This window comes from Manis javanica, chromosome 6, assembly GCF_040802235.1.
Source record: "Manis javanica isolate MJ-LG chromosome 6, MJ_LKY, whole genome shotgun sequence".
NCBI classification, from domain to species: Eukaryota; Metazoa; Chordata; class Mammalia; order Pholidota; family Manidae; genus Manis; species Manis javanica.
Window position 1 is genome coordinate 27,276,815 of NC_133161.1, and position 20,610 is coordinate 27,297,424.

Here is a 20,610-nt window from a genome sequence, read left to right on the forward strand (position 1 = left end):
ACAAAGATGAGGAAATGGAATCAAGAGTACAGGGCGGAAGAAGGTGTTTGTAACTTCCCGTCAAGGGGCAAAGGTGTGCCACTTCTTGGCTGTACTATCTTTCCAGTTACTCAGGCCAAAACTTGGAATTATCTTTGACTCCTTCTTTTTCTTATACTTCATACCCAGTTCATCAGGAGATCCATTTGCATCCATCTTCAGACTATTTCCAGAATCTGATGGTTGTCACCATCTCCCAACTGCCACTCTAGTCCACGCTTTGTCTAGTGGAAGGGGAAGAGCATGTAAGAAAAAGAAATGACTAAATTTGAATGATAGGAATTTATTTTTGGAACAAACATTGTTTTCACATATATTATGGGTTATTGTTGCTAATGAGCTGCTCTGTAACTTGACTAAAGTAGAACATTTCAACGATGGCTTATAGGAGCAACTCACAGTTAAACTAGAGAATAACCCTATTTCTGATTTTGTTCTAATTTAAAAGGTTAAATTTAATATATACATATATACTTGTCTGAGGTTCAAGTGATTTTGTTTCCAAGAAAGAGGCAACATGAGCAGGCTAAACAAAGTTGATAGAATACCATCAATGAACCTCAAAATGTTGAAAGAGTCTTCTTTTTAAAGGAGAAAAAAATATTCTAGTATAGTCTAGTTTTTAAAAAAGTGGAAAATGCTGATAAAAGTCAATTTTGGTGGTTCTTGCCAGTCTCCTCCTTGAAAAATAATAGTTAATAAAGTGCTTTCAACTAAACCTAAATTTTCTTTTCATGTGCTATTGTTAACTTTCCCATAATATAACACCTTGAAAACTTGAAAAACAACTGGTGCACCCAAACTTTCAAATATGTGATATATTGGCCTTTTGTTTTGCTAAAATAAAAATTTTGTAAAGATAAAATTATGACTATCATGCAAATATAAAATGAGCACACAATAGAATTTTCATTCAGTGTTTATAGTTAATGAGCAAACTAGTCAGATGTTAAAACTGGCCCAAAGTGCATTTGAAAACTAGGTGTTTTTAAGGCAAAGTGAAAATAAGACTCATGGATTAGATATAAAAATGGTTAATTTCCAATAGGGATTTAACTGTAACCATTGAATTATCTTATTCACCAGAAACACATAATTTGCATCTCTTCCTGACAAAATTCTATATGGTAAGATGTAACTTCACTGTCTGAGACCTTTAAGCAAAGGTCTAAGAAGGAAGTAAGTTGAGCTAAATATATTTCTGCAGAAGATCCTTGGATGGCTTTTTCCCCATATGGCATTGAAAGGACCTGTCCCCTTATCTTGAGTTGTGGATACTTTTCATGACAGCTTTTGAAGTTAGTGCACAAAGGTAAAAAAAATCTGGTTTATTTTATGGCTTATTTTGTTTTTTTTTCCTTCTGCATGTATTGAAGAAAACATTCCAAAACACTGTTTTTTCCCAAAGGAAACCAAGTGTGAGGAAACTACTATACTAAGTAGTTACGTGTTTTTCCTGCTCTGTGGTAATAAGTCTGCAATTTTAATATTGATTATATGGAAATTATTTTTAAAGAAATATGTGAAGGTCATATTGTGGGAAAAGAAAAACAGGTGGCTTGAGACTCTGAGACTGGCTCGCGAAGTGCGGCCAGATGTTGCTTTGCAGCCCGTGAACGAACCGGGGCGAGTGAGCCAGTGATCAGATGCAGGTCGACATGAGCCCCTCTGGATGTGTTCCAGCCATCCCAGAGTTGTGGATTTCTAGGGTATGTTTTGGATGCTGCCAAAGGAAATCCTAGTGAAGGTGCTGATTTCCTTCATTTGAAAGGTGGCTGCCGGGGGCTTTCTCCCTGCCGGTGTGGTGCAGTGCTCGTCACGTTCTGCCATACCTCAGTTGTAAAGCTGCATGACTTCTAAGTTTAAGAGAAAAGAGCTAAGTGCCAGGTTGTCAAAGATGAAAGAACCAAGAATGTAAGGAAACCTCATTTTTCTCTCTGTGGAAAAATAAACGGGCACAGTCTTCTCCAAGGGCAGTTTGGCAGTGTCTGTCAATATCAAATATCAGTGTTTCCAATGTTCTGTTCATTGAGTGAAAGAAATCCAAGTCTGATTGCACAGTTAAAGGAGTGAATGACATGGCTATGTAATTTAAAAAGAAAATGATTCTTCTAATATTGTTTTCCATATAGAGCATTTATCATAAATTGGCCTTTTATTTTAAACTAAAGTTTTCCTAAACCCTTACTGAAACATGGATTTATGACCAAAAAGGGATCTTGGCCACTTATGGGATGTGAAAATTAACTAATTCAAAAACTATGACCATATTGCTATTTAGTATCATGGGTTTTTAATTTAAATGTTTATTTATAAAAAGCCTGCCCTACCAATAATGCTTATCTGTGGTTAAGAAAGAGAAATATTATTAACTGTTTCTTTCCTAAAAGGCGGAGCAGTGCATACTGAACATTTTTCTTACAGACCAGTTACCCCAAGCATTTTAAAGTTAACAGTGGCTAAATAAGATTCACCTATACACTAACATGTCTTCCATATGTGTTTTCAGTTTGTTATTCCCATAAGCATATACCTAATCAAAAATAAAGTGAGCGTGAACATGTATATGTTCTTCATTTTGTACCATAATGATCCTTGGTAAGGTATATAAGGTACCTTTCAATATAATCAGAATTGTCAAAGTCTGCGATTTTTAAAGCCTAGAGACTAAAGTAACAGGCAGATGTATTATATTGAGAGTCACAATTTCTGAGACAGTCAAGTGTATACATCATATAATCTTTCATGATAAAATTGAAATATGGCCTGTATAACAATGTTATTTTTTAAATTATTTTTAAGGAAAGAAACTTCCCCAAATTTATAGCAAAAGAAATGGAGGCAATGTGTATAGAAGAGCTGCGGTCTTCAGTGAATTTGCTAATGGCCAATTTGGAAAGTCTTCCAGTTTCGAAAGGTGGTCCAGAATTTAAATTACAAAAATTAAAACGTTCACAGAATTCTGCATTTTTGGACATTGGAGATGAAAATGAGATTCAGCTGTCAAAGTCCGACATTGTGCTGTCATTCACCTTAGAGGTAAGTGGCTTTATCCCTTGCGCGCCTCTGGCAGCGTAAATGGGCTGCAGAATAATTGCTGCTGACCTTCATGGTAACTTTTCGATGTTAAAGCAGTGTAATATGTTTTGAAGAAGTGAAATTACTCTTCCTTTGCTAGACAAGTTGTGAATGCAAATTAATGCAAATTGTCCTTAAACAGCAGTATTAGGATTAAAAAATCAAAGTTTTGAGGCAGGTGTTCTGTGTGCCAGCCAGAGGAGTGTAAGATTATTGGTAAAGTAAGCTCCAGAACACACTTGGATGGAAATAGGATTTAAACACAGAACTGACTTCTTTGTCCTTTGGGAACACCTTTCAGGTTTTGCTCAGCCTTGTTTTTTATCTACCTCAACTACTAAATCTTTCAAGAATCGTATCACGTCAGCCAGCTGTAGAGCACCCATTAGGTGCATATAGATAATGAGAAGAAGATAATTCTTCCTTTCCAGGACTTGCAGTTTCATTACCAGGACAGTAAATATTATAAAGAACAAGAACAAATGTCATGCATTTAAAATGATGTTCCCGAAGACTTCAGAGTGTGATCCCTTTTATGCAGTTCAGTGGAGCCCAGCTATGGATAGTGACTCTTTGTACAGCCGCTCTTGGTGTTCTGCCTAATGACATCGCCTCATTGCTCATCTGCGTATATGGGCTAGTCCACGTACATAGTTGTGGGTTTATACGCAACACATACACATACGTACACTCACAATTCAAGCTTAAATTTGTAGTGCTTTCAGAAATGAAGGTTTAGAGCTCCTTCCTTACATTGCTATATTCTCCCTCTCTGCCAGTTTCCAGCCCTGCTGTTGGAGTTTGCTGATTGACAAATAAGAGTATGTGCAGGTTTAGGAGGTACAGTTTTAAATTTCTTGGTTGATAGTTCTTACCGTTGGCTTGATTAGTTTCTGGCAGAGAACACAAATGTCTGCTTTTGTTGTTTCCTCCACTTACTCAACTTTAAGATAATTCAAGCTTCAGGATAAGACAATGGCCTCCCTCTCTAACTTCCAGGCTAATGTTTTCTTTACAGATTAATAGACTAAATTTTGTGTCAGAACAGAAATACAAGGTTTTCTTCTCTCAGGACTCAGTCCTGGGATTATCTAATGACTTTGCCTCGTGGCGTTGCTACTGGTTTTTTTCTCAATCGCTTTAACCTAATAAACTAAGGATGTTTAATTTGAAACCACTTCGTATCTTTCATATCCAATTTCCTTATCATTCCTGTCTCAGGTTTCCTGTTGACTGAAATGTAAAGTGCCCTCTCTTTTTTCTTAGGTTTCTGCACAAAATAAAATCAATTATTTAATTACAGTACAACTTTTTCTAACAGGAGTTTTGCATTGAAATTCATTAACAATAAAGAAATCTATCTCTATAAACAATGCAAAACTGAAAACAGCTTAAGACACTTTCTCTTTTCTCTATAGTTTGAATATCCTAAGCAATTGTAAGTAATTAGCTTTCATGAATTTTCTTTCTTCTTTTGAGAACAAAATTAGGCTCATAAGTTAGTGTTTCTGTGAAACTTTGAGTTGTTACTCTGTATTTTATTGCCAGTTTATGAAACAGGGCTGTTCAATTAATAAAATGGTATAAGGAGAATATGAGTAAAAATGTCATTTTGCCTGATCTGAGGGGCTTGCATATTTACCAAATTATTTGATGTCTTCTTTTGCTATAGCTATATAAAGCAGATATTTTCCTATCATGGCATAATATGGATTATTCCATGGTGCCTACAGTATTGTAAGAGGAGTTATGTATCCAAAAGCAAAATGAAATCACATATAGAGTACAGACTGCACAGTGCTTGTCTGTAGGACACTGGAAAATAGATTGGGTACCCTTCTGGCCCTAGGGCCTCTGGGCCTTAGCCTCGCTAAGCCGCATAATTATCCCCGGCCCATCATCCAAGCTTTGCTCCTCAGATCCCAGATTTCAGCCTCAGAAAACTGAAAGGCAAGCAGCTAATCCAATTTAAGAGTCTCACAGTTCATCAGCTTAGAGTTGATCCAGTTGAGGAGCCTTTTCTAAGAACTGAAGTCTAAGGGAGTGAGTGAGGGCTTGAAAAACTCACATTTTATCATCTCTTTTAAAATTGCTACCCTCTCCCTTCTCTCACCACATCCTGCTCCCTTGCCACCCTGAATTTTCGCCAGAGTGCTTGTCATCTAACATAGTTCAGTTATTTATTATGTTTATTATTGATCATCTGACTTTCTCTACCGGACTATAAGCTGCAGGAAGTTAATGTCTCTTTTTCTTTTCTGAGTTATCACAAGAGCCTAACCTGTGCCTGGTACACAGTTGACTCAGTAAATACTGAATGAGGCACCTTTTGTGGATATCAAAAGGCAGCAATTAGACACACAAGATCACTTTTAGGTCTCTCCATTCATGAAGCCTTCAGGGAGAATAATAAAGCAAGAGACAAGCAAACTCACAAAACACTAAGCCATACAACGAATGGTACGCTGAAATTCAATATTCAAGTAGAGTAGGTCAACAAATATTCATCTGAAATTGTACGTCTGTATAAGGGGAATAGTGTCAGTGGCATGAGTATAGCTGATTTTCACACAGTTCTCATTGGTACTAGGCTGGGAGACCCTAGTATTTGGTGATGTATCTGTACCCTGACTTCCTCTGTATCTGGTGGCATATGATCCCCATGTTCACCCTACTATTCAGCTTTGTTTCCTCACAGACCTGCACGCACCTTAGTGCCACATAACTGTGGGCGATGCACTATTCAGAAGCATGTTGCCTAGTTTCATATTTTGAACATGTTTCCTTTATGCTTCTAGGATAACTGTGTCTATTTTTTTGTTATATATGCTTTATTATTTTTTTATTACAACTTTTTTTATTAAGGTATTATTATTATTATTATTATTATTATTATTATTGAAAGCCAAAATGTTTAATGTGATGTCTAAAGGACCAAGATCAGTTACAGGAAAATAGTCATTAATGAAAGCATTACATTTTTTTTTGGTATCCTTAATGTACAATTACTTGAACAACATTATGGTTATTAGACTCCCCCTGTTATCAAGTCCCCCCCACATACCCCACTACAGTCACTGTCCATCAACATAGTAAGATGCTGTAGAATCATTACTTGTCTTCTCTCTATATACTGCCTTCCCCATGTCCCCACCCCCTACATTACATGTGCTAATCATAATGGCCCATTTTCCCCCTTATTCCTCCCTTCCCACTCATCCTCCCCAGTTCCTTTCCCTTTGGTAACTGTTAGTTCATTCTTGGACTCTGTGAGTCTACAGCTGTTTTGTTCCTTCAGTTTTTTCTTTGTTGTTATACTCCACAGGTGAATGAAATCATTTGATACTTGTCTTTCTCCACCTGGCTTATTTCACTGAGCATAATACCCTCTAGCTCCATTCATGTTGTTGCAAATGGTAGGATTTGTTTTCTTCTTATGGCTGAATAATATTCCATTGTATATATGTACCGCATCTTGTTTATCCATTCATCTACTGATGGGCACTTAGGTTGCTTCCATTTCTTGGCTATTGTAAATAGTGCTGCGATAAACATAGGAGTGCATTTGTCTTTTTCAAACTGGACTACTGCATGCTTAGGATAAATTTCTGAGAGTGGAATTCCTGGGTCAAGTGGTATTTCTATTTTTAGTTTTTTGAAGAACCTCCATACTGCTTTCCATAATGTTTGAACTAGTTTACATTCCCACCAGCAGTGTAGGAGGGCTCCCCTTTCTCCACACCTTGCCAACATTTGTTGTTGTTTGTTTTTTGAGTGTTGGCCATCTAACTGGTGTAGGTGATATCTCATTGTGGTTTTAATTTGCATTTCCCTGATGATTAGAACTGTGTCTATTTTATCCTTATTACATCAGTCACAAAGAAATTGGGGAAGAGAAGACAACCCTGTTTAGATTCATTTCCTATAGTTCCCTGGAAGTTCTGTGGTTCCTGAAATTTGGAATTGGTTTAAACAAGGACTTAAATTAGGTTAGTTCACTTAAATTAGTGAACTCTTGGCTGTCTTTATCATTAGTGATTGAGGCTAGCTTATTTTTTTAAATCAGATCTGTAAAATTATGTTATTTTATTTATATGTATTAATTCATAACAGAAGTTACCTTTTTTTGTAAGTGTCAATTCTGCAAGAAACATTCCCTGCACAGATGGGAGTATTGTTTTAAGCAACAGAAAGTCATTTCACAAGTTGCATGTTATAGGAGGTCCTGTTTTCAGTAGCTTGTAACTGAGGTGACAGGAATAGTGTTAAGCAGATGCTTCCTTTCTTCTTTCTTGCACTTTGGCTGTTAAACATACCACAGAAAGAGATGCAGTGCAAACATTTGTATTCCCAAATATGAACCAGAGCCTGTCAATATTTCTGGATTTATCTTGTGTACACAATTCTGTTGTTTCATACATTTTAAGTGACCTTCAAAAACTGTTATCATTGAATTAAGCCATGAGAGTTACAATGGTAAGTCCATATGGTGTTGGCTTTTATTCTATATGATTATTTCATTTGTTTCAGCTTCTGGTTAGGTAAGTGTAAGAATCTAGTGATTTTCAATATTACTAATCACAAATTTGATTTATTAAAGATGTATAACTTTTATTGCTTCTTTTCTTAAGCAAGATTTATTACTTCACCCCAGCTTCCTTTAGTATTAGAGTAGCTGTGAAAGATGCTACTATTACCAACTCTTACCCATTCTCTAGTCTCCTAGTCTATTTCCAGTTAAGTCCTGATTTTTATTTGTATGTTGGTATACATTTTAATATAGCAAAGTAAGAAAAGCCTTGGTCAGGGAAGGAAAGTAGTTTTGAGACTGATATTAATTTTTGGGGGATTGGTTTCCCATATATGTTTTTATGAAAAAACAACAAAAATAATAGGCATTTGTATTCACAAACAGAACCCCTTCTCTTGTGCTAAAACTGAAAGAAATAATGGTTCTTTATCTAAGATGGTTTGTTTCTTTGAGACCTTTTGTAAGGTCTCACTCAACTCTATGAGAATACAGTAAACTTTAATAATGCATGAAATGATCAATAAATGATATAGATGGTGTTTTCAGGGAATATTTTGTAGCTACATGGCATGAATGCTGTTAATCTTATTTGTTACAAATACAAGATGAGATCAATAAGGAAATGAACGTACATATATAAAAATGTAATTGAATATAATTTACTAATTTTGAGAATTTGCATCAACTTCATGATGCAGGTTTTTATTTAAAAATCTTGGCAAAAATCTTGGCAAATATTCAGTAATATTTTATGTGTATATCTAGTGAGAATGACAGGTTACCATATTTTAAGATTGGTAACATTTTACATAAATATAAAATGCACAGTTGTAAAATATTTGTTTCCCTTTCCCCTAAGAGTTATAGATCAATAGGAAAACAACATTCTTTCTACCCTTTTCTATGTAGTGCATTAAATTAGTATATGCCTTTAACAGATAGAAAAATTACTTTTTCCTTGTAAGTTAGTAGTAAGATATTCATTGACAAGTTATATTTTACATATAATTTTCATAAAATGGTATACTTTGGCCAAAAAGAAAAATTATCTTATAAATACTTAGTAGTCACCTAAAATTGGTGAATATAGAAAATTTCTGATGATGTCATATAATGATATCAATGAATTGGTGTAATGGTAACAGTGTCTACATTAAATAAATATATCACTTTATAAACTCAACCTTTACTCCTTTAATCACATTCATTGAATTTTCATTTCTAATTCTGTTTTCTTCATGCATACTTTCCATAAGTTTTTAAGGATCTTAAGTGAGTTTATATCTCACTTCAGTCACTGGGCTTGTATTTAGAGACTTTAATCTTATTTTAATGGCTGGCAAGAAATAATTCAGATACCAGACTTACTCAAAATGTTATTTATCATACCATCTGTGAAGAGAAGTGGATTATAAAGAACTTTTATAATTTTCATTTTTTAAGATTTTTATAATTTTAAAATTAAAAATTTTAAATTACCATTGATACGATGGATACTTTTATCAATTTGTCCTTCTAATTGTAGTTCATGCTGCTCTCTCTATGTATGGCTAAGTGCTGTCAGCTTAACATCATTCACAATGTCTTCTTATCTTTAGATTGTCATAATGGAAGTACAGGGTTTGAAGTCAGTTGCTCCCAATCGAATTGTTTACTGTACAATGGAAGTGGAAGGAGGAGAGAAACTGCAGACAGACCAGGCTGAAGCCTCAAGACCACAGTAAGCCAGTTGAAAAGAATGTGTTTTTTCCCCCATCCAAAGAAACGTGCTTTATTTATTTGCAAAATTGTATGACTTTACACTCTGAAAGTGTTATTTGGCAAGCTCTGTCTCCACTGTGTTAGAATCGGTGTGTGTGTTTCTGGATAATGATGCCATAAGCATAACTGTAGCGGAATCCCTGTGTAGTACACAGTTGAACATGCAGATGTGAAGCTATTAGGCAATTAAATGTTTGTAAGTCACCTCCAAGGAGAGCCTATGTTGTTATCGTGGGTTATTTAAAAGGTAGTGCGTGATCCTATTTCCGTTACTACAACTGTAACCTAACAGCTTTTCCACATCTGTTATAGCTTTGTGGTGATGTCACGATAGATACCACATTTCTGCACAATGACTTGGCAACTTAGGGAATATGCTTGAATTAGAGAACCAGCTAATGACTACTGCACAGTCACCAGAGATGCTAAAGCTGTTCTTTGCTGACAGTTTTATGTTTCGAAATCTGGGAATGAGTTTAAGTTTAGAAGATGTCCTTTTTAACTGATGCAAACTGGGGACACATCAGACTCTGGTAGAAATAACCAGACAGGCCTCAGGAATTCAAATGAAAATTGCCTGCCTCCCATTTGTACACTGCCTTTGGAAAACATTTTTTTCCTTTCACTTAACCTTTATTCAAAATTTATTACAGCACTTAGGATTTTTGCCTTATCACGGTGTCAGTGTATAGCCTGTTGATTCAGAAAACCACTGTGGCGGTCCTGGCTAGCACTGGTCAGACACTGGCTAGGCCTGTAAGATGATTGGGAACTTTCATTTTCTTCAGAGCAGACAGTCTAAGCGTTGGAGAGTGGGTTCAGAGGACGAAGGGTGATGCGACAGATGTGCACAGAGTATTAGGAGATTGAAAAGAAGCCAGTTGAAACTTCTCACTCTGCCTTACAGCATCCTGCAGGTCTGCCCCTGACCAAGCTCTCATTACCTTTGAGACCTCACCTGGCCTGTCTCGTCCTCTGCAGTTCCTGTTCAGCTACCCTGGGCTTCATGCAGCTCCTCAAACATACCTGCCTGTTGTCAGTGCACTCACTTTTCTCTCTGCCTGCAGTCAGCTTCCCTCTTCTCTTTGTACAGCTGAATCCTTGGTATCAAGAATCTGAACTTAACCACCATTTGCTGAGAACAAATGGTTCTTTACATAACCTTTAGGTAATCCAGTGAGAAGCAGATATTTTCTGGCTCATCTTTTTTTTAATTTTCAAACTAATGTATTTCTCATCTGTTTAGTTTGATTGTGTTTTCCCTTTGTGGAAAGAGCAGATATCTTGTCCTGTTTGATCTTATGACCTAGTACCAGGTAGATGCTCAGTCAGAACTTAGTAATTCAGTTCCTTGCGTGCACTTTTCTGGTGTAGTCACAGTAAATATCTAAGGTGTGGTATTTAGTCCTGCAGGCAAGCAGAGCGGAGGTGCAGTGTGACAGTGAAGTGAAGGTGAGGATAAACAGGTTTTCAGGAGGCTCTTCAAGCCTAAGAGGAGGCTGTGAGAGAGGACACTGGGGACATTCACGGCAGGGCATGTGGAGTCAAGGGAGAGATTTATTTTAAAGATGGGCTATATTCATGTATGTTCATATATTAAGAGTTGTGCAGCCATCAGAAGTTTTAGAAGATATTCATCACCCCAAAAAGAAACTTTGTACCCTTCACCTGTCCACCTCAAACCACCCCAGCTCTAAGCAACCGCTAATTGACTCTGTCAGTATGGGTCTGCCTGTTCTGGAGAATCATGTAATATGTGCTCTTTGGTGATTGGTGACTTTTCACTCAGCATGTTTTTCATCTGTCTTGTAGCATGTGTCAGGACCTCACTCCTTTTAATGGCCAAATAAGATTCTGTTGTATGTATGTACTACATTTTGTGGTATATGGTAGACTGGGAGGCTTACACAACATTTATTTCTCACAGCTCTGGAGCCTAAAAGTCTGGGATCAGGGAGCCAGTACGGTCAGGTTCTTAGTGAGGAGCCTCTTCTGAGCAACAGAAGGCCCGCTTCCTGCTGTGTCTTCACTTGGTGGAGAGTGAGTTGGTGGGAGTAGGGGGTTGGCAAAAACACTACCCCCCCGTGTAGTGCATGAGTTCTTCGGGAGTGCAAATTCCCTAAGAATCTCAATGCCATGTTATTTTCTACAGAATCTTCCAAAATTATATTAAGGTATAATTTATTATAGCATAAAATTATTCCATTGCAATTTAGATGACTTTTAGTAAATTTATGCACTTATACTACTATCATCACAATTCAGTTTTAAAACACATCACTTCAAGAAGTTCCCTCAGGCTCATCTATATCTCTGTGACTCCCAGTTCCAGGAAACCTCTCATCTGCTTTCTACCTCTATATTTTTTTTCTGGGCATTTCATATAAATGATATCATACAATATGTAGTCTTTTGTATCATGCTTTTCTTAAAGCATCATTTCTACAAAATCTTTAATTGATATTTAAATATTTTGGGCAATCAAATGAATTAACATTTATATAAATAGTTCCATTATTCTAACACTAACTTTTTTCACAAATAGTAAGTTTTCATAGGATGTTTCTCATTTAATTTTTAATATATTCATAATGTACCTGATAAAGAGATTCTAACAGAAGGGAACATATAAATTGACAATTTACATGAATTAAAATATTGGGACGTCAGGAAATAATACAATCAAGCTCCAGTATGTACATACTCCAATATATCCTTTTATCACAAGGAAATTTGGCTAAGATAGCTTCTCTGTTTCTTCACAAACATTGAGTCAACTTTTGAAATGATTAGAAGATTTATATTTATCATTGCATCCCAACAGCAGACTACCTTAAAAAATGTGTCTCCTGAATGTTGACCTACTGCAGCTTTCCAGCAAGGTGGTTCCTTTTATCTTGAACTCATCTTGTATAACAGGAAAGAGATTCGTCTCCTCCATCATCAGAGTGAATTATGCCTCAGACACGTTTTCTAAATTTTATCGCTTCAACAGTTTGTGCTTTATTGGAGATCGATTCATCCTTCTGTCTGATACTAATTAAAGTGCCATATTTAGTCCATATTTCCAATAAACTTAATCAAGATTTCTAGCCGTTGCCTAGTCCATTCCTGTAGTTCCTATTTCCTGCCAGCAATTAGGTGGAAACAGCATGTGAGGTTGGTACATAACTTAGAATGTAGAACCTGAGGTCTAATAAAAGTGCATTTATGGACAAGTCTGATTTATAAAGAGTGCTAGTGAGGGGATCTATTAAAGTTTTGTTTTTAATGTTTTATTTTTAATGGGAGGGAGTGTATATAAACTGTATTTTCTGTTATGGAGAAATATTCATGAACTTTTTAAGTCCTTGTTTCATAGCCTTGGTGAACCAGAGAAAGTTTTGTTCTCTAGAAATGAGGTACAGACGTGCTGTTCTTGCTTTTATAGCTCATTTTACCATTTCCAGACATTTTGTTATGCGAGTTTTAGCTCATACTATTAGGGATAGCACCCAGAGGGAATGGAGGGCTAGTAAGAATGACACACTGAGGGGGAAGGGTCACAGGTTTCCCAATACGTAGTGATATTTTTTTTTAATTATTCTTTTCTTTGTTTTTTTTAAATTAATTTATTTTGTTGTCATTAATCTACAATTACATGAAGAATATTATGTTTACTAGGGTCCCCCCTTCACCAAATCTCCCCCACAAACCCCATTACAGTACTGTCCATCAGCGTAGTAAGATGCTGTAGCATCACTACTTGTCTTCTCTGTGTTGCACAGCCCTCCCCATGACCCCCCCCCCACATTATACATGCCAATTGTAATGCTCCCCTTTCTTTTTCCCCACCCTTATCCCTCCCTTCCCTCCCTTTCTCCCCAGTCCCTTTCCCTTTGGTAACTGTTAGTCCATTCTTAGGTTCTCTGATTCTGCTGCTGTTTTGTTCCTTCAGTCTATCTTTGTTCCTATAGTCTTTGGGTTTGAGGTGAGTCTCTTGTAAGCAGCATAGAGATGGGTCTTGCTTTTTTATCCATTCTATTACTCTGTGTCTTTTGATTGGTGCATTCAGTCCATTTACATTTAGGGAGATTATTGAAAGATATGTACTTATTGCCATTGCAGGCTTTAGATTCGTGGTTGCCAAAGGTTCAAGGTTAGCTTCTTTAGTATCTTACTGTCTAACATAACTCATTTATTGAGCTATTTTAAACACTGTCTGGTCATTCTTTATTTTTCTCCCTTCTTGTTCCTCCTCCTCCATTCTTTGTATGTTGGTTGTTTAATTCTGTGCTCTTTTGTGCTTCCTTTAACTGCTTTTGTGGGTAGTTGATTTTATTTTTTGCCTTTAGTTAGTATTTGGTTGGTCTGCTTTCTTTGCTATGATTTTATTTTCTCTGGTGACATCTATTTAGTCTTAGGAGTGTTCCCATCTAGAGCAGTCCCTCTAAAATACCCTGTAGAGGTGGTTTGTGGGAGGTAAATTCCCTCAACTTTTGCTTGTCTGGCAGTTGTTTAATCTCTCCTTCATATTTAAATGATAATCGTGTTGGATACAGTATTCTTGGTTCAAGGCCCTTCTCTTTCATTGCATTAAATATATCATGCCATTCTCTTCTGGCCTGTATTGTTTCTGTTGAGAAGTCTGATGATAGCCTGATTGGTTTTCCTTTGTAGGTGACCTTTTTCCTCTCTCTAGCTGCCTTTAAAACTCTGTCCTTGTCCTTCATCTTTGCCATTTTGATTATTATGTGTCTTGGTGTTGTCCTCCTTGGGTCCTTTCTGTTGGGAGTTCTGTACACTTCCATGGTCTGATTGATTATTTCCTCCCCCAGTTTGGGGAAGTTTTCAGCAATTATTTCTTCAAATACACTTTCTGTCCCTTTTACTCTCTCTTCTTCTTCTGGTACCCCTATAATGAGGATATTGTTCCTTTTGGATTGGTCACACAGTTCTCTTAATATTGTTTCATTCCTGGACATCCTTTTATCTCTCTTTGTGTCAGCTTCTATGCATTCCTGTTCTCTGGTTTCTGTTCCATCAATGGCCTCTTGCATCTTATCCATTCTGTTTATAAATCCTTCCAGAGATTGTTTCATTTCTGTAATCTTCTGGACATCATCCCTTAGCTCTTGCATATTTCTCTGCAGCTCCATCATCATGATTATGAGCTTTATTTTTAATTCTTTTTCAGGAAGACTGGTTAGGTCTTTCTCCTTCTTGGGGTTTGCCTCTGTGATCTTGGTCTGTATCAATTTCTTCTGCCTTTTCATGGCGATAGATATATTTGTGGGGAGCTGGTGTGTGTGTTGGGTAAGAGAAAGTCCCTTCTTGCCAGTTTGTGGCCTTCCTCTCCTGGGAGAACAGCGGCCTCTAGCAGCTTGTTCTGGGCAGCTGCATGCAGACAGGACTTCTGATCTTGCCTGGCTGCTATGGAGTTTATTTAGCTCTGCAGTTGCTGTGGGTGTGGCCTGCCTCAGGCCGCTGCTCCAATATGGCGGAGCCGCATTGGAGGGGGAACAGGCGGTAGGCTGTTTATCGTGGTGAGGGGCCTCCAAGCTGCACTGCAGGGTTCGGGTGCCTAGACTTCCCCGTGGTTCCCAGCTGCTGGGCTGTGTGCTCTGGGGCACTTCCATCCAGCTGTGGGGTCCCTGTCCCTTTAAGACTTTCAAAAAGCACTCGCTTTTCTTTGTCCCCGGGCGCCAGCCTCAGGGACCTGCTCACTGGTCTTGCTGCCCTGTTTCCCTAGTATCCAGGACCCCACACATGCAGTGTGTCTGCGCTCTGGTCCAGATGGCTGGGGCTGGGTGTTCAGCAATCCTGGGCTCCCTCTCCCTTCCTGCTCTGACTCCTATCCTCCTGCCAGGAGCTGGGGTGAGGGGTGCTCGGGTCCCACTGGACCACGGCTTGTATCTTACCCCCTTCATGAGGCGCTGGGTTCTCACAGGTGTGGATGTGGTCTGGCTGTTAGCCTGTGTCTTCTGGTCTCTCTTTTAGGATTAGTTGTATTTGTTGTATTTTCAAAAATATATATGGTTTTGGGAGGAGATTTCCGCTGCTCTACTCACGCCACCATCTTGGTTCTCTCCCAATATGTAGTGATATTTAAGACACATTCTCTAAAAATGGTGAACATCTCGAGTGCCTAAAAACACAAGACCTAATAATGCCCCATGGAGGGCCAAGAGAGATCAAGGTGCTAGGAAAAATAAAAGCAAGAAAATAGGTTGTTAGGAACAGACCAGGGACTGGGAGGAAGGGGGCTTGGAAGGTTGCTATTTAATGAGTGTAAAGTCAATTATGCAAGATGAGTAAGTACTAAAGACCTGCTGTGCAATATTGTGCCTGCAGTTAATACTGTATTATACACTGAAAAATTTAAGTGGGTAGATCTTATGTTAAATATTCTTACCACAATAAAAAATACATGTACTGGGAAACAACAGTGTTTCTTCATGCCGTATCCTCTCTCTTTCATCCCATAGTACTGTTTTATTAAACATTTGAAGGTCCCTCATCTCCGCTTCCGCACCCCCTTAGTCACATAGAAAGGCAAGTGGCAATAGAAACTAATGAGTTGCATCATAACGGAAACATATTTACAGATATGATGGCAGAACATTCTTTTACATCATTAACATGATGGGAAATACAGGCATTAGCACTCTTTTCTGGAAACTTTAAATTCTGAACTAGAATTGTAATAATCTGCCCAACTATAGAAAGAATAGTGCAGCTACAAATGGAAAGCTAATCAGAATGACAGGGTTCTGGAACAGTGTTTGAGAGAGACTAAATACAGACTACATATAAAGCAAGAGAGGCTAACCAGGCTTTTTAAAACCATATTAGTTTTTATTTTCAATTAAAATTAGTTTTGAAGTATAATTCATTAGCCAGCTACTCTTGCAGACCAGACATGGATCATTTTTAAATGCAGTATATTCTATCCAAAAGTGTGCCTGCTTCTAATGAAACAAAGGGAAAACACTCAAACCGCAGAAAAGTTTCTCCTTTTCTCATTTCCATCTTTAATAACAGGAGATTGCTTTGTCTTAAATAAATAAATTCACTAGAAGTACATTTCCCTAAGACTGATACTACTGGTGCAGAACAAAATGAAGCTTTAAGAGACAAACGTTGGCCAAATATGGAAATTACATTCATTGAGAATCTATTTGCAAGTAAAGTAGTCTAATCTGGATATTCTTGTAATTAGTGACATCTGAATTAAAGGGCAATATGATGGATTAAGATTTCAGATGCTGATTGAAGAGCACTAATGAGCTTAAATGCAGAACAGTGAGAGCTTTGGAGAAAGTTTATGTAATTATGATTATCAGCATTTTTCTGATGGATTTACAGCTTGTAAATCACTGTCTATTATAATCTGTGAGTTTTTTACAGAGCAGCCTTTTGCCATTGTCATTTTTCCTTTTGGTTTATGTAACCAATCTATTGAATGGGCTAAATTAGGCAGAGTGTAAGTAGCACACAACTTAACTTTTATCCCAGGACTGCTCTGAGACGTGCTGCATTATCTCATCCATATCCTTTGAATACATCTTGGCAGACACAGCTCTTCTAGCTATTTTCATGTATTAAGTAACATTGAGGTATTAAAATTTTCAGACCAGTTTAAATCAACACTTACTCATTTCAAAACTTTTTCCTTTCCTTCCAGCTCATCCAGAAAACCTGTAGTAGGGAAAAGAGTTCTTGTTAGTTACCCTTCCTGTTTTCCTTGCTCAGAGACTTTCTACTAGTTTTGGGTAGGATTGAGGTCAGGAGGAGAGGAAAGGTGAATGGGCAAAATGTCTCTGTGAATAGGTGCTCTTCGTAGTCCTCTCTTGGTTAGCACATACCTCCTGGCCCGGCACAGGCCCACATCTGTAACCTCTCCAGGGCAGCTCCTTGCAGATACCTCATGCTGCCAGGAACTTCTGGCATCACACTTTTCTGTTGCTGAATGATGTATCCTGTAGCTTCTCTCTTTCCTCTTCCTCTGAGCTGCTGTGTCATAGTATCTCTGTATCTTCTTCCTGCTTGAGTTTCATTTCCTAGGCAGATGGCTCAAATAAGGAGGAAGTTCCTTGAAGGCCAGGGCTGTTTGGTATACCATGTTCTGCTTTTACCTCTCCCTATATTTTCAACTATTTTTTGCTTTTAGACTTTACTCTGTGTGCTTGTTACTTAAATTTCTTACTCATGTTTTCATGTTTCTACTTTCTTTAAACTTTTTCTCTTAGCATCCTGTTTTAAAGTCCAGAGAAATTTCAAGGAGGGTGGGTCTCACACTTTATGAAGAATTGAGTACTCTTGACAACATGAAAGAACATGATTTTATGAAGTGCAATGTGCTTTTTTGTCTCCTGAGTCCTGCCTGAGATTTTCAGTTTGGGTATTTTTATTGTCATGTAATATTTACTTGGTGAAAGCCCCATAATGATTTTTCCAAGATTTGAGAATTTCAACAAAATGGAGATAGTTTTAAACATGAATAATCCCCCAGTGTCAGTTATTAAGGGTCTTTGGTTGTCGTGTTTATTCTCAACATTGATTTTGTTTCTCAGTTGATGTCATGAAAATTTATGTCTGCTCTGGTAAAATGCAGCTGTCAGAGGATCACTAGCGCTGTGCACAGTTGCTGCATTCTGCAATTGCTGACAGTAACTTTGCAACCATGTCTTCCATGTTGGCACTGTGTTAATACATTACGTGCAGGCACTCAACTGGGACCTGAACTGGAGCTGTGGAATTGAATGCAGCTGGGAACTTCTGCAATTGACATGTCGATCAGCAAAAAAAAAGGATAATCCTAAATTCAATGCAACCTTATATTCCTGGGGTTGTTCAGACATGAGCAATATTAAACAGTCTTTAAAACTAGTTTAGAACACTTCACAGGGCCTTAGTGGTGAGAAGAGAATACAGAAGGACATTTTCATAAATTAATGTATTCAAATGGCCTTGGTGACATGGAAATGCAAGTGCAGTAGAAATCAGAAATGCCAAACTCTGTCATACCTCTATGCATGAGAGCAGGGTGCTCCCTCTGGCTTTTTCCTGCCCAAGAACCCTGAATACTGTTACAAGCCAGTTCAACTTGATGAAGGTTTAGTGTTCTCATACAAAATATAATCTTATCTGCAAACAGAGATACTTTTATTTCTTGCTTCCCAATTTGTATGCTTTTTCTTGCCTAATTGCTTTGGCTAGGACTTGCAGTACTATATTGACTAAAAATTGTAGACCGGGCACCCTTGCCTTGTTCCTGATCTTAGAAGAAAATTTTTGTTTTCACAGTTGAGTTTGATGTTTGCTGTGGGCCTGTCATTTATGGCCTATATTGGTATTATTGATCTACACTCTTACGAAGGTTTCACATGAAAAAAACGATGTGGTTACTACATTCATCCATATAACCTAGTCTCCTCAGTACTCCATTGCAGTCACTGTCCATCAGTGCAGCAAGATGCCACAGATTCACTATTTTGCCTTCTCTGTGCTACACTGTCTTCCCTGTGACCCCCCACACCATGTGTACTAAACATAATACCCCTCAATCCCCTTCTCCCTCCCTCCCCACCCACTCTCACACATCCATCCCCGTTGGTCACCACTAGTCCCTTCTGGAGTCTGTGATTCTGCTGCTGTTTTGTTCCTTCAATTTGACTTCATTGTTATATTCCCTAAGTGAGATAAATCATTTGGCACTTGTCTTTCTCTGCCTGCTTATTTCACTGAACATAATATCCTCCAACTCCATCCATGTTGCTGCAAATGGTAGGATTTGTTTCTTTCTTATGGCTGAATAGTATTCCATTGTGTATACGTACCACATCTTCTTTATCCATTCATCTACTGATGGACACTTAGGTTGTTTCCATATCTTGACTATTGTAAGTACTGCTGTGATAAACATAGGGGTACATATGTCTTTTTAAATCTGAGAACTTGTATTCTTTGGGTAAATTCCTAGGAGTGGAATTCCCAGGTCAAATGGTATTTCTATTTTTAGTTTTTTGAGGAAACTCCATACTGCTTGCCATAATGGTTGAACTAGCTTATATACCCACCAGCAGTGTAGGAGGGTTCCCCTTTCTCTGCATCCTTGCCAGCATTTGTTGTCCTTAGTCTTTTGGATGCTGGCCATCCTAACTGGTGTGAGGTGATACCTCATTGTGGTTTTAATTTGCATTTCCCTGATGATTAGTGATGTGGAGCATCTTTTCGTGTGTCTGTTGACCATCTGAATTTCTTCTTTAGAGAATTGTCTCTTCATATCCTCCATCCATTTTTTTGATCAGGTTATTTGCTTTTTGGGTGTTGAGGCATGTGAGTTCTTTATATATTTTGGATGTTAACCCCTTGTTGGGTATGTCATTTACAAATATATTCTCCCATACTGTAGGATGCCTTTTTGTTCAGTTGATAGTGTCCTTTGCAGTACAGAAGCTTTTCAGTTTGATGTAGTCCCATGTTTTCATTTTTGCTTTTGTTTCCCTTGCTTGAGGAGATGCATTCAGAAAGAAGTTGCTCATGTTTATACTCAAGAGATTTTTGCCTATGTTGTCTTCTAAAAGTTTTATGGTTTTGTGACTTACATTCAGGTCTTTGATCCATTTTGAGTTTATTTTTGTGTATGGGGTTAAAAATAATCCAGTTTCATTCTCTTGCATGTAGCTGTACAATTTTGCCAACTCCAGTTGTTGAAAAGACTGTCACTTCCCATTGTATGTCCATACCTCCTTTATTGTATATAAATTGACCATATATGGTAGGGTTTATATCAGGGCTCTCTAGTCTGTTCCATTGATCTATGGGTCTGTTCTTGTGCCAGTACCAAATTGTCTTGATTACTGTGGCTTTGTAGCAGAGCTTGAAGTTGGGAAGCATAATCCTCCCAGCTTTATTCTTCCTTCTCAGGATTGATTTGGCTATTTGAGGTCTTTTGTGGTTCCATATGAATTTTAGAACTGCTTGCTCTAGTTCATTGAAGAATGCTGTAGGTATTTTGATAGGGATTGCATTGAATCTATAGATTGATTTAGGCAGGATGGCCATTTTGACAATATTAATTCTTCCTATCCATGAGCATGGGATGTGTATTGGTATCTTCTTTAATTTCTCTCATGAGTGTCTTGTAGTTTTCAGAGCATAGATCTTTCACTTCCTTGGTTAGGTTTATTCCTAGGTATTTTATTCTTTTTGATGCA

General features: G+C 37.6%; 1 protein-coding gene across 14 annotated transcripts in view; it reads left to right on the forward strand.

The window, feature by feature from the left end:
• Positions 1–20,610, forward strand: part of CADPS2 (calcium dependent secretion activator 2) — a 519,662-nt gene that overhangs the window by 225,059 nt on the left and 273,993 nt on the right. For all 14 annotated transcript variants that reach the window (XM_073238523.1, XM_073238521.1, XM_073238513.1 and 11 more), the window contains 2 exons: positions 2,842–3,078; positions 9,247–9,368. In XM_073238523.1, the coding sequence (XP_073094624.1) occupies positions 2,842–3,078; positions 9,247–9,368 (359 nt within the window). The remainder of the gene's footprint in view (positions 1–2,841; positions 3,079–9,246; positions 9,369–20,610) is intronic.